Below are 15,059 nucleotides of genomic sequence, written 5' to 3'. Positions count from 1 at the left end.
TGTGATATTGCTAAGATTGTGATGGACTAATCAGATGCTTAAAGATCATTAAAGATCTATGCTGACGTTTAGACATGGTACTAATTCAGGAATAGCTGAAGAGTCCTCCACAACGATTCCAACTGATCAGAAATATACCTCACAGATACATAGATTGTATGACCCATACTCAGTACAGAGTATGTCTTTTGTTTTGCCAAATATGCTTATTTAAGACAAGTTGATCCAATTAGACTCAAACTTTAACAACTTTGAATTTTAGGATGCTCATATTTCAAGAGACATTGTTAGCGATATATTGTCAATGCAACTGATTATACAACTTCATTCTCTGGGTAAATGATTCTCCTAAAATATAATCTAACTTCAGTTAAGTTATTTACTGGATTGTAGAAATTTGTAACTACAAAATATTAGCTATTTAATATTTTAGACTATTCGTATTTAGACGGATAAGTGAGCGGTATGTACTTACTGTTTTATATGCTAATTAGAACACTAATCATGAAAAATATGATTTGATATGCTATTACTGAAGTTAAGTTTTATTGATATGATATTATTATTATATATATAAAATAACGTTCTATGTAGTATTTCTATCAAAAAGCATTTATATAAGTGTATTATTCACACAGAGAAAGAGCTTTAGAAAAATTACTTCTAAAGCCACTGTCCTTGGGTGAATCCTGATGGAGTACTGAAGCGTGTGACGTGTTATCAGACAAGCTCCTTGGTGAACAGTGAACCAAGAAACTTGTAACGAACGAAGAGCAATAGCAATTCCATTGTCTACCCATCTGTGATCCCAAGCCATTCCTGCTTTTGGCAGTCTTGGTCTTCTCTTCAAAATGTTTCTATTGACAGGCGATCTATCAACCTGCCACTCTTCTTTAATGTACATACACATACATTCAGACAAACACTATTCGGTCAAGTGAATGATGCACCAAATCTTTACTCTTCTATCTGTTTCAGCAAGATGCTGAGACTTAGAGCAAAATATTATTCTAAGGTAAGTGCTGTCGAGTTTGTCTCCAGTTAGCTATTTTTGTTTTTTATCAAATATATTAAACTTTCTTAACTATATCTTAAAAATAAAAGCACGTCAAGGTTTTTCTTTTACAAAGTTTAATTAACAAGAGTATATAAAAAGATTAACCGCTTCTCTGCGAATAATTAACTAATAAATTATACTTTTAACAGGTATTTTTCCTCATTAAAGTTTTTACAACTTCCCGTGTGCTTGACGTTCAAATGAACAACTAGAGAAATTTACATCACATCAAAAGACAAATATTTTCTTAAATTCTAGACTATATAGGTTGAACCTTTTCACCTTGAGTGAAAAAGTCACGAAATACTAAAGAATCAGTAAAAGTGCGCCCAGATGTGTCTGTCCTACCGCATAACTAAAGATTAAGTAAAAGTGCACCCAGAAGTGTATCTCTCATATCGCATAATCTAATTATTAAAGAATCAGTAAAACTGCATCCAGAAGTGTCTGTCATATCCCGCATAATCTTATTATCAAAGGATCAATAAAAGTGCATACCGCATAATATAATTTCAATAAACTTTCAACATGGGCATGTTTCGCTGAGAGACATGTTTTTCATATGAAATTCTATTATGTCATATTTTACTATACTATGCAACCGGTAAATATATTCTGTGTAAGTTAAAAAGTTGTGAGTCGATAATATATGGTATAATATTGATATAAAAATGTCATATTGTAAGTTTTAAGGTTTTATTTGTTTTCAGATATCCACCCAAAACTACTACAAGTTTATCTGTGCAAGCTGACTCTAATGTTTACTTAGTAGACTGGAAGGAAGATAGTCAACAGCACTCTTTAAGTAGGCGCTTGTCTGACCGAATAGTAGGATTTGACCGTCGTTGTTATAACGCACCCACGGCCGAAAAGTGTAGAATGCTATATATATTGTGGTAACGAAATGCAAACAATAGACTCGCAGATCCAAAGTACGTAATGCTAACTTCTGAATTACGCTCAGGCAAAATCTGTAGGAAAAACTTTTGCAGTTAACATTGGTTTATCTTTTTCAATTGTTCTTAGACCTAAATGAAATAACACAGACTATTATAAATCCATTCTCTAGTTACAATGTTAACAGCATAAAACACAACTTTTTTGTAGCTTTTCTGAGCCAGAAAAATTGTCAGGAAATATTACGATGCTGTAGACTTGTAATCTTAGTATTCGAGTCGAATTTATGAAAGTGAAATATAACATTTATTTAGAAGTTCCTGAGTGATTAATAATTTCACTTAGTTATGTTGACCAAATGTATTAATAAAGAAACTTAGTTATGTTGACCAAATGTATTAATAAAGAAACTTAGCTATGTTGACCAAATCTACTTTAAGAAACCACTTTCGTACGCTTTTCATTCCGAAGATGAATGATAACACAGCGCTATAGTTTCTGGAGGACTAAAAGGTCATTGTAATGTTATCATTTTCAGAAAGACGAAATATAAAACTTGACAATTCATTTTATTTGATAAGTTGCTTTAAATGGTGCATTGTGCAGTTGTTAGCACAGTACAAGTTCATTTGATTTAATTAGTGGTGGGTTATGAAATAGTTAACTTGTTTTGTTTGTTTTGTGAAATTTCGCACAAAGATGCTCGAGGTACTATCTATGCTAGTCGTCCCTAATTTTGAAGTGAGAAATAGAGAGAAGACAGCTAGTCAACACCACCCATCGCAACTCTTGGGTTTCCTTTTACCAACGAAAAGTGGAATTGACCGTCACACTGCAACTCCCCCACGGTTGAAAGGGCGAGCATGTTCGATAACAGGATTCGAGCCCGCGACCTACAGGTTGTAAATCAAACTCTCTAACTACCACAGAATAAAATTTAAAAGTTCGTTTGATTGGTTGTTTTGTTTTATGTAAAGTTTAGTTTGCCCAGTACAAAACAAAACGCAACGATTCATTTGATCAGCTATTTTGTTTTTAATAATGGATTATGTAATGGCACAGCACAAGGAGAAATTACATTTGAATAAATTATTAAACCACTAAATTTTATTGAATTCAAAATTTTGTTCCAGGAGTGGAAATAAATATACATGTTTTTTTGAGATAATATTTACTAAATTAATAAACCAATAATGGAAACAAAACCGAAATTTTGTGGAAGTCAAATTATAGTTCCACCAATGTAATTGTCGTCATTTTAAAAGTATACACTCAGAATGAGTTAGAGATTAAAATGGATGGTTTTATTCATGAAACCAAGGTACAAAGATAGAAGAAACTGATTGATTTCTGTTTAAAACGTGTTCACTTATAAACTGTGTACCATGTTCTCATATTTTGTCTACAGTTGAGATCACAATATTTTACTCGGGATTCTAAATACACATTTTTGCAAATTTTACTAAATATAAAACAGTAAATTGGTTTTAAGATATAGTTTATACGTTTTTGTTGTTGTTTTTTCTTTCTGCCTACAGTAAGTAGGCTGTAGATTGGACTTACTTAAAAGACCACATAGTGTCAAAACATGTTAAAACAAGCTATTTAAGCTTAAGAAATAACATTCAATCACACTTTTTAAACGTAGCGAGCGCAAAAATAATAATAATAACAATGAACAAGAAGGACAACAATTCGGAGTTTTACGTATGGACCTTTGTATAATAAGATACTACTTTATGAAATATCTACCATACAGACGTGGTTCCTCTCTCTCTCTTTGTATGTATTTATATGCGTACATTTAATTTTGTCTTATACTATGCTATTTTTTTATTTTCAAAAAGCATTTTCAAGAACTGACATAGTCGTATGTTGGCCACTTTTACATTAAACAACTGTATCTACATCCTGGAAATACTTTAGCAAAGACTGGCCGTAAATCAACACTCTGTAGTTATATTTGGTGACGTGATGACGCACAAAACCCAGTTGTATTCAGTTTCATTAATACAGGCGTGAACTTTACATGGCGAATATGGTAATTTTCAGAATAATTGATGATGCGTATCGTGGATCTTAAGAGTAGCTTATTTGCTTTGTCAGTGTGTATGGTGTGGAACTAATTTCAACTAACGGTTCGGCATCGTTCAGTAAGTACTTGTATTCAGTAGATTGATAAGAATATAGCAAATTACAACACCTTTTGCAGTACATTTGAAGACCATTAAATAAGCAACAGTTTTTAAAAATCACATGAGATACGCCGCTTTAAGTGATTTATACATCGCTTATTTATTAGCTAAAGCTATGAAAAATCTAATGAAATGTGTAAACGTTGCCTGTACGCTCGGTATATAACACATGTGGGGGTTCTAATAGGAAAAATCTGATTTACGTGACATGAGAGATGTAAAGAAACTGAGTAACCGGTTGAAGTAAAACACAAAGCTTCGTTTTAGTTCTTTTCTGAGCGCTTTACAAGGGACGGAGAGACATCAGTTTTAAAGAACTAGGAAGTAGAATTATAGAAACACTTTTCAAAACGACAGTTTTACTACACATATAAAATGAAAGTGCTTGAACTATAGGTAGGCATGCGATATTTATGATTTCCCTCTCCCTTTTTCTAAGCAAAAATACAAGTAACTGTCCTTTCAAGTACCACCTTCTTTGACTTATATTCAAGTATTATGTAATCGACTGACAAGTAATAAAAGTAAGTTTTCAGTTGCTTTCTTGAATGGTGGAAATCTTGATTAATAGTTCTTTCCTATATTCTGAAATTCCTTCACAATGCGGGAACCAAGCTACCAGCTCTAACTTACCCAGGCATATCTTGTCAAGCCTTGCACTTTCCAAAACTTACACTGAGTGGAATGATAGTTGTCTACGACAGAAATATTTTCAGCTAATAACGCAACCGATTTAGGAAAGTTCAACCATTCAGGATATTCAGCTGTTAAATTGTCTGACTTCACGAAATTCATTACAATGTCACCTACAAGATCTCTGAAAGCGTAATCTTCTTCACTGGGATTCTCAATGTAATATTGAAGCTGGTCAAAAAATGCAATAACATCCCAGAGGTGAAAGCTGTAGAGAGCTTCATAATCGTAAGACTTAACCTGAAAAAAAAAAAAAGATTATTGTATAAACCCACCAGAATTCATAGTGTGTTAAAAAATTCCCATGAAACATAATAGTGTTCAAATAGCATTTCAAATATATATATACACGATTCGGAAATGCATTATGCAAGGATATTATATCGAAGTTTCAGTTGAGATCAGAATCTACTTAGATATTAAACTATCAATAACTTCTGATCAAAACAAGCTACCTACATAGATCAGAGTTAACTTCTAACTCGGTAAGTAATTAAACTGATTTAACATACCGGTCTAAAAAGGAGTACGCAATACCATAAAACAAAAACTTATAATGCCTGGAATGCACTTATTTATCCCATAGGTACTCTCACCGTTATCGATAATTTCGGCCACAATCACAGTAATATTTCATATCTTAGTAATAGCTAGTATCTTTTGTTGTCGTAAAAGTTAATATCTCAGTGATGGACAGGGTCTTTTGCTCTTGTAAAAGGAAATGTCCAAGTAATAGCTTGTGTCTTTTGTTACAGTAAAAGTAGCTATCTGAAAGCACTTGCTGCATTTCACGTGGCTGCTCTTAAACCAAATGACGGGATTCACCATTAAAATTATACACCCACCCACTCATAATTTGTTTGTAATGATAATAATTTTGAAGATCGTTTATATCTGAAGCCAAAGGTGATGAAAAGATAATAATAATACATTTTAATGAAGTCTAGAAATTAATCTATTGATAGAATATTTATATATACTGCAAAAAACGATTGAAGGATAATTGAAAATAGTAATATTTTTAGGTAGGACAAGGTGAAAAAAATATGAAATAATGTCAGTCACCCTCCTTTATTTATTATTTGTCATGCGATCTTCAGAATGATGAATAAGAAAACGCCATAATTCTAATAAACGTTAAATAATCATAAAAGCGGCAATTTAACTATTTTCTTCTTAAAGCTAAGCAAGCTAACAAAATAGTTATAAGTTGAGCAAAAGTGAAAATAGGATGATGTTATTAACAACTACACAATGAACACATTTTCTAACACATCGTGTTTTGGAAGAGCAAAAACGATTTCAACTGCAAATTCTAAATTATTATTATAATATATTCACTTATGCAGGCAATTCAACTCATTTTATAGTTAAAACTGAATAGATTAGTCTTATATATAACAGAAACTTTATCTAGAAAAGTCATGTGTATAAATGCTGGAGACTTTGAATTACCAACGAAATAAGTTGTTATAATTTACGTAAGGTTAGATTTTTCTTCAGAAGAATAATTCTTCTTCTACTGGCATCTCTTCATCGTTACTAATTACCTAATCACAAAAATGTTAATAATATCATCTTAATTTCATAGTACGTTGTTTAAGTAATCAATCATCTTTGATTTAACTTTGATCAATGCGAATCCGCTTTTATCTGTATCACTCTCCTCATATAAAGCCTTACCGTATTTGATATGTTAGAAAATATAGGTACTTACGGATGTCGACGGCTGCGAAGTAACTATATAACGATATACGGAGGCATTCACGTTCCTACTGTAGGCAGAAACCAGTTGATTGACAGGACAGGTTTGTCGAAGATCGGATACCATTGTTGTGTATAATTCTTCAATTGTTCCAGAACCTACATGAAAAGTAGATGACAAAAAATTGTGGCTCACGTCACCAAAGAAACGTTGTGAACTAATAAGAATCAAATATATGAATGTCCCGTTTTAACAGTTCATTACCAAAGAAGTATCATACTCAAATAATAGGCCATCAAAGAAATATCCTACTTTAACAATACTTTACGATCAAAGTATCATACGCAGACAATAAGCGAGTAGAAAGTATCTTACCATAACAATGAACCATCATAGAAATATTACACTTTAGCAGTAAGTTGCGAAAGAGGTACCCTACTTTAACAATGAACCATCATAGAAATGTTACACTTTAGCAGTAAGTTGCGAAAGAGGTATCCTACTTTAACAATACTTTACGATCAAAGTATCATACGCAGACAATAAGCGAGTAGAAAAATTTCACAATTTACCAGTACTCCATGAACAAAGTATCTTACCATAACAATGAACCATCATAGAAATGATATACTTTAACAGTAAGTTGCGAAAGAGGTACCCTACTTTAACAATAAACCGTGAAAGAAATGTCTCATCTTAACAGCTGATCATGAAAGAAATGTCCTAGTCTAACAAGAAGTTATCAAAGAAATGTTTCATTTTCACAATAGGTTTCGAACAAAGTATTCAAATCTAAGAATAAGCTATCAGGGAAATACTTCATTTCAACAATACGCTACGAAGAAAATATCTTATTCTAGCAATAAGCCAGCAGAGAAGTGTTCCATTTTAACAGTACGTCACAAACGAAGTATCCGACTCTAACAATAAGCCATCTCAGAAATGTCCCACTTTTACAATATGCATAACAAAGAAGTTTGTTAAGTTGACAACCATCCACTGGAAACGTGTTTCACTTTGACAGAACGTCATAAAAAAAAGATATTCTACTCTAACATTTTTGTTTGTTTGTAGTTTAATCAGAAAGGTACAGAATGAGCTATCTGTACACTGTCCACCACGGGTATCAAAACCTGGTTTCTAGCGTTGTAAGTCCGCAGACATGCCGCTGTGCCACTGAGGGACCCTAAACTAACAATACCTCATCAAACCTGGTTTCTAGCGTTGTAAGTCCGCAGACATGCCGCTGTGCCACTGAGGGACCCTAAACTAACAATACCTCATCAAAACCTTTTCCACTTTAACAATATTTCATAAAATGAAATATCTTATTATAAATAACATTATTTAAAATACATTATTTTAACAAAACGTTACCAGGAAAGTGTCCAACTAGAATAGTACATTATTAAACAAGTATCTTATTCTTGCGATAAATCGTTCAAAAAATGTCTACTTTAACAGTTCGTCAACAAAGACAGTTTTTATTTCAAAGTGTATCATTTTTTTTTTTTTTTACTAAAAACAGTTAATCGTAACAACTTTTTAAATCAAAATTAAAATTTCTGACTTCATTACAGATATAATGTCAAGCATACTTACTAGTATTCTTTCTCTAAGAAAGTTAAATCTGCTTTAAGGACTTTGAAATGTGACATTTGTCTTTCAACTCTATTTTAAAATAAAGGACACTACATGAGAAGAGGACAGGGAAATCTGGTATTCAACTGAGAAAAGGAATATAAGTTCTTTTTAAGTGGTTCTTTAGAATAGGCCTAAGTTTTGATATGACAGAATCGATCTGAAACAATGCTACAAGCGTTTGCTGACTCGAGTTCTTAACCATCACGTTAATCATGTAAATGAGTCCAGAGATTCTGAAGAGTTAGAAACCTTAAAGATGATTATAATAAAGAAGCATGGAGCGTGACCAATTATTGGCTACGTTGATTACAGTTGAACGTGAAAGTTTTAATCATTTACTTAGATATTTGGACCGTTCCTGTGGATATAAACTTACATATTGTAAATAATTTTACATTAAAACTTGTCTTGTTTACTCCGCTTAGAAGTGTGATCTTTTATCTCGCCGTTACTTTAAAAGTTCCAGTTTAATTATGAACTTCAGAGTAAAAAATATTGACATATTGTAAATAGTACTTACAAAGCTATATTAAAATTCTCCAGCAAATGGACCTTTATACGTTTCATATATAACACTCATGGATGTCTATTAAAAAAAAGTAGAAAAGAAAAATAATAATAGCTTTTGTGTCGGTTTTTACTAAAACCTATATTACAATATGAGAAATACTATTAATTTAAAAAGCACTAACAATCTTCACCGACAGAACACTTAGAGTATTATCGAAACGATTATAGAAGTAGGACTTTGAATTACGAGGCTATGAAGGCACAACAGTCGAATATTAAAACGTATTTGAAGGACGCAAGTAAAAATGCGCCACATGCGCAATAAGTACCTCTTTAGTTATTAGACTCAGAGAAGGAGCGTAGTGATTTGTGTGACTTAAAAGAAAAATTAAAAACAAAAGAAGGACCCCGCAAAATCCGTATTGACAAGAGACAAAGAATCCTTCTTTTTTATTACACTATATCGATACTATCGTAACATTTAGAGAAATCGGCTTTTCAAATAATTTGGGACAAAGATGCTAAGGAAATGAACATGAAAGATAACAAGTTCTCCTTACGAGATTAGGAAAACTTTACTTAAAAAAGTATTACTTGTGTCTGAAGTGTTGTAAAGCTGGAGAGTCAGATGAGCGATGCTGGGGCCGAAACTGTCTAGACTTGTAGTTACATATTTTTTGTATCTTCTCCACGACCAGTGACGTAAGTCGTCGGGACCAGGCCAAAATTCTACGGCTTGAGACGAGGTTCCTGAAAAGAATTAAATACAATTTTATATAACTGTGATTACAACACGAACTATATCATCAGTGGGAATGAAATGTTTTACATTAACATGGAAGGAAAACCTTAAAGAATTCTGAAAATAACATAGCAACACTTAAAGTTGAAAATAATGAATATGTGACGTAACTAATCGTACTTCTCGTAAAGATTTTAAATACCACTTAATTTAGAAGATATGTGTCTTAGAAAATAGAATAAGTGTTTATAAAAGTGACGTCTTTAAAAAATATAATCAGTAAGATTCTTATTATCATCTCATGTTAACCAACTTGAACTAAAACAGTAGGATTCTTACTATCATCTCATGTTACCCAACTTGAACTAAAATAGTAGGATTCTTACTATCATATCATGTTGCCCAATTTAAAATAAAACAATAGGATTTTAACTATCAGCTCATGTTACCTATCTTGAACTAAAATAGTAGGATTCTTACTATCATCTCATGTTACCTATCTTGAACTAAAACAGTAGGATTCTTACTATCAGCTCATGTTGCCCAATTTAAACTAAAACAGTAGGATTCTTACTATCAGCTCATGTTACCTATCTTGAACTAAAATAGTAGGATTCTTACTATCATCTCATGTTACCTATCTTGAACTAAAATAGTAGGATTCTTACTTTCATCTCATGTTACCTATCTTGAACTAAAACAGTAGGATTCTTACTATCAGCCCATGTTACCTATCTTGCACTAAAATAGTAGGATTCTTACTATCAGCTCATGTTGCCCAATTTAAACTAAAATAGGATTCTTACTATCAGCCCATGTTACCTATCTTGAACTAAAATAGTAGGAATCTTACTATGATCTCATGTTACCTATCTTGAACTAAAATAGTAGGAATCTTACTATGATCTCATGTTACCTATCTTGAATAACAGGATTGTTAATAGCTCCTTATGATACCTGACCAACTGAAATTAAAATTGAACATTTATGTGTGTTAGAATAAATAAATAATATTGTATTACTAATTTATATCCTAGTTTTGTTTATCTGTAAATGACTCATAAAAATAATAAATATTGCATTATCAACTTAATGTAGTTCACACCATAACAATTGTGATTCATGCAATTTGATAATATAAATAATGTCTAAACCACTACTATCTCTGTCGTATGACAGTCACTCTCATGAGCTCAGGAGTTAATCGAAAGTCTTCCTAGGCACTGGATAGGGTAGATATAGTGGAGCTGACTTACATTTATATATTCTTTACTTTCATTCATAAATAATGTCTAAACCACTACTATCTCTGTCGTATGACAGTCACTCTCATGAGCTCAGGAGTTAATCGAAAGTCTTCCTAGGCACTGGATAGGGTAGATATAGTGGAGCTGACTTACATTTATATATTCTTTACTTTCATTCATAAGGTCTTATAATTCACATTTTAGAATGTACTTTATTCCTTATCGAGGTACAGTAAATATTCAACTTTTTTCCAACAACAACAAAAAACACACTACATTTAGTTAAGACGTAATTCATATAATGTAAAAACTGTATCTCACAATGTATTTCAAAAAACCTATTCTAAACGCTTAAAATGTTCATTCTCTGGAACTGACAGACTATATTTTCACTGCACGTGCTCCGAGTTTTTAAAGTTTCCAGAAAAACACTGAGAGAAGAATATCTAAATTTTTGAAAAAAAATACAAATAAAACGTTAAGATTTCTCCATTTCTCGTACTTTCGAGTTTCCTGTTACCTTACTCCTTACTCTTATAAACTTCTAATTTAATTTTGATATATTATATATAAGATCGTATTTTTAGACAACATCATAATCGTAATTAATATCGAAATTTTAATTACTGTTACAAAAATCTTTAATCAGATTGGTGGCCAGAAACTGCAGATATTTTCCAAGATTTGTAAGACTGAGAGCTTTTGCTTTGTCTATTCCTAAGTTTCCTACAACACGTTCATCTCCTAATGAACACACTATGAGTAACTATCTACAATCTTCTATTGGTAGACGAAACATTTCAAATCCGACCATACTAGTAGAAAATAAGATAGGTAGTAATCCTCTTAACCACAAGGACATGAGTTTATCATTCCGATAGAATTACAGACCCTAAGGCACATAATCCCTATGTAACACGTATTTACCAGTATCAAGCTGTCACTGCAGCTGAATATGTTACACATCCTCTCGATATCAGCTAAACAAGCAGCAAAACATGAACAAGGTATTTAAAATTCGATATAGATTTTTCATTAAAACATGTGGACAGAAAAACACATCCATGGATTATGAATCCCCCCTACCCATATATATATCACTAAATCAATAATCTATGTAATTAACTTTGGACATATCTATATAAAAGATTGAATGACATCTGTCAATACAAATGTTCCATATATGGTGACAGGTCATGCATATTTTGTTTTAAAACACATAAAACTATTATGAAAAATATAAAAAGAAGCTTCAATTTTATTTAAAGTCATGTACTTATCCCTTTGTTCTACCAATTTTGTTATGTTCAACATTATGCTAGGAAAATATATGCAATTTGAATTCACGTTTGTATATTCAGTTGTAAAATTTTCGTTAATGTATTAATTATTAAAATTGGTTATATTATTACTTCGAGTAGCCTATATTGGTTATTAAATGGAAATACAACGTTTCTTTTATTTTAAAAAATGATTACACAAGTAAATAAACGTGTGTACTGAAAGTTAATCGTACTTCATAATAACCAGTTAAGGTCTTGTTTTTCCATCGTCAGTTATGCTCACTCTGATGACCACGGTTACGTACTATCACTCTGCATTTTAATTTATACTGTAACAAAATTCAAGACCGGTGAGATCATTCTCGAGAAACATTCCATTATTACTCTTCAGTGGTAAAATAAAGTCCATTGGAGCAGGATCGGAGGACTTTACGGGTATGGGATTATTAGGATTGTTGTGAACTCGGTTTCCTCAGCGATCTTTCTCATAACATAGTTGTTAATTTCGAAGAGTCCTTTTGTATTTTTCACATCATATTTTAATATTTTGTCAACTATACTAGGACATGTGTCCAACTTTACTACAATAGGTTTTTGGAACAAAACCAAGCTTACTCTTGGCATGCGAGAACGTTGTTCCGGGTTTACTTGGGCGTAACTTTGAAGACTATTGCTACTCTAAGTGTTTTGTTTTGCAAGTTTTCCGCTTTCATGAAACATATTGAAGGCTTCTTTCACTAAAAGACTGTGTCTTTTGCCTCTACATCGCTTAACAATCTCTCTATACGAATATCCTTCCTCATAAAAGATTGTGGTGCAACACCAGCCATATGGCTATCGTGATGGCATTACACCCTTTAATGGTCGAACATTCGCCACGAAACGAACATACAGTTGTTAAACATGTTGCCGAAGCGCCATGACTCACATCTGTGATGATATATCACTGAGTAAAAATATGCAAATCGTTCTGAGTAGCCCTTTTTTTTTTTACTTATGTATACACTCCTTCACCATTTATATCCGCTCTAAGAAAAATTCTGAATTCAGTGTTTTGTCGATCATTCTGGCTACATTCTTATAAAACTAAGTCACGCAAGAAATAATTATAAAAGTATTACTAAAATGAATAAGCACATTTTGAGCTAAAGTTGTTGGCTTTGGGAATTTATTACCTTGAAGCAGGAAAGGATAAGGTTTGGTAAACCAAGCAATCTTATCACTTTGGCTGACATCTTTTTATAAAGACTTAAATACATATTTATGCGTTTTTACTTCAATTTTCGCTATCAAAAATAGGTCAAATAGAAGCCTAAGTTGAAAGCTGTTACTGACATCTATCGAAAATCTCTGAGTTTAGACTTTTATTATATACATTTATATATATATAGAGAGAGAGAGAAGAGGGAAACTATTATCAAATTAGTTTACTTCAAAGTTTTCTTACGTTTACTCTGTTTTTCAAACGGGAAAAAAACTGTATTTTTTTCTCTGACAACAAAATAATACGTGATATCAGAAATTACAAGAGTAATTTCAAAATAAAACTTTTATTACTATCTTGTTCTCCAATAGGACAGCTGTAAGTTTACGTACTTACAACGGTAAACTTGCAGTTCGATTCCCCGAAGTAGACACAGCAGATAGCTCAATGTGGCTTTGCTATAAAATAAACTAGATACTACTATGTGTAGATTCTTCATACAATTTTAATCAAAAACAGAATAAATAAATAGATAAAAGTTACGTAGAATATTACATGTCGTAATAATTATACGGAGACTTAATTAAAGCTATTACCAAATCTATTAAACTGTCTGTTTAACAATTACTTCATTTTGTAAAACTGTGTGCACAAGTAATTCAAATTTCTTTTATAAAAATAGCAATATATCTAGATGGGCATTTTAATCAAAGCAGTGTTTTACAGAATTCATCCCTTTTGGTTTAAAAATGCATGTAAAGAAGAGACTGCATTTATATAGGAATTATCTTTTCAAATTCAAATTTCAACTAATTGTCATGTCAACACGTACTACAAAAATTATAATTCATCAGTAAGTAATTCAACTAATTGTCATGTCAACACGTACTACACATACTTCATCAGTAAGTAATTAAAATGGTTGTATTCACACATAAACCACAAAAACAGTAATTCTTCAGTAAATAACTACAACGAAGAGTTATATCAAAGCCTAAACAAAACAGTAAATCACACAGTTATTACACTAATGTATTGTATCAACGCATAAACTACAGACAATAATTCATCGGCCAATAATTACAAAAAAGTGTTACAAAAAAAACGGTAATTCATTAACAAATAATTAAAAGAAAGCGTTATATTAACGTATAAAGCATAATAAACAGTAATTCATCATACAGTACTTATAACAAGGTATTTTATCAATACGTAAGCCATAAGAAATAGTAAATCATCAGTCAGTTAATATAGCAATGTATAAGCCAAAAGAAACAGCTATTAATTATTTATTATAACAGCTAGTTATTCCAGATGGTTTACTGATGCGTAAACCATGAGAAACAGTAATTCATCAGTCGGTAATTACTATTTAAATTGCAACACAATTAAGCTAACATTCTAAGTGGAAACCAAGCACTCTAAAGTAATATATAGCAATGGACATAACTGGGTAGTATTTTTTTCAACTAAATGTATTGAATTTAGCATTAATTAATTATTATAACACAGTTTTAAAACTAATAAACAGTTAAAGATAAGACATATAAAAACTATATTAAAAAAGAGTATAAAACAGATAGATACTATTGAGCTCTAAATGGTTGGATTACATTGAATCGCTACTTGTAATCACACTGTGTTCTTGAACTGATGTTTGTTAGTTATCACTAAATTGTTCATTATGCAATTAATTATCACTTCTGAAAACGCATGCGTTAGTCACGAGGAAACAATTCAATGTCAACTTTATCTGTAAACAAGTGTCTGACTTTACAGTTTATCTATAAAGAAAATACCGTATTTTTCGATGTATAAGGTGCACTTTTTTTACCCCAAAATTTGATGTCAAAATCTGCTTGCGTCATATACACCGAAGGTA

The 15,059-nt window shown here is 31.6% G+C and overlaps 1 protein-coding gene across 2 annotated transcripts in view; it reads right to left on the bottom strand.

Moving 5' to 3' along the window:
• Positions 1–3,236: 3,236 nt before the first annotated feature.
• LOC106468884 (para-nitrobenzyl esterase-like) overlaps positions 3,237–15,059 on the bottom strand; it is a 77,615-nt gene continuing 65,792 nt past the window's right edge. For both annotated transcript variants that reach the window (XM_022398019.1, XM_022398014.1), the window contains 3 exons: positions 9,296–9,451; positions 6,560–6,705; positions 3,237–5,082 (listed from right to left, as the gene is read on the bottom strand). In XM_022398019.1, coding sequence (XP_022253727.1) covers positions 4,774–5,082; positions 6,560–6,705; positions 9,296–9,451 — 611 coding nt within the window. In that variant the 3' untranslated portion in view covers positions 3,237–4,773. The remainder of the gene's footprint in view (positions 5,083–6,559; positions 6,706–9,295; positions 9,452–15,059) is intronic.

Source organism: Limulus polyphemus, unplaced genomic scaffold (assembly GCF_000517525.1).
Source record: "Limulus polyphemus unplaced genomic scaffold, Limulus_polyphemus-2.1.2 Scaffold92, whole genome shotgun sequence".
In the NCBI taxonomy this organism is placed as follows: Eukaryota; Metazoa; Arthropoda; class Merostomata; order Xiphosura; family Limulidae; genus Limulus; species Limulus polyphemus.
The sequence above is the reverse complement of the archived record's forward strand: the minus strand, read 5'-3'. Positions and strand labels throughout refer to the sequence as shown.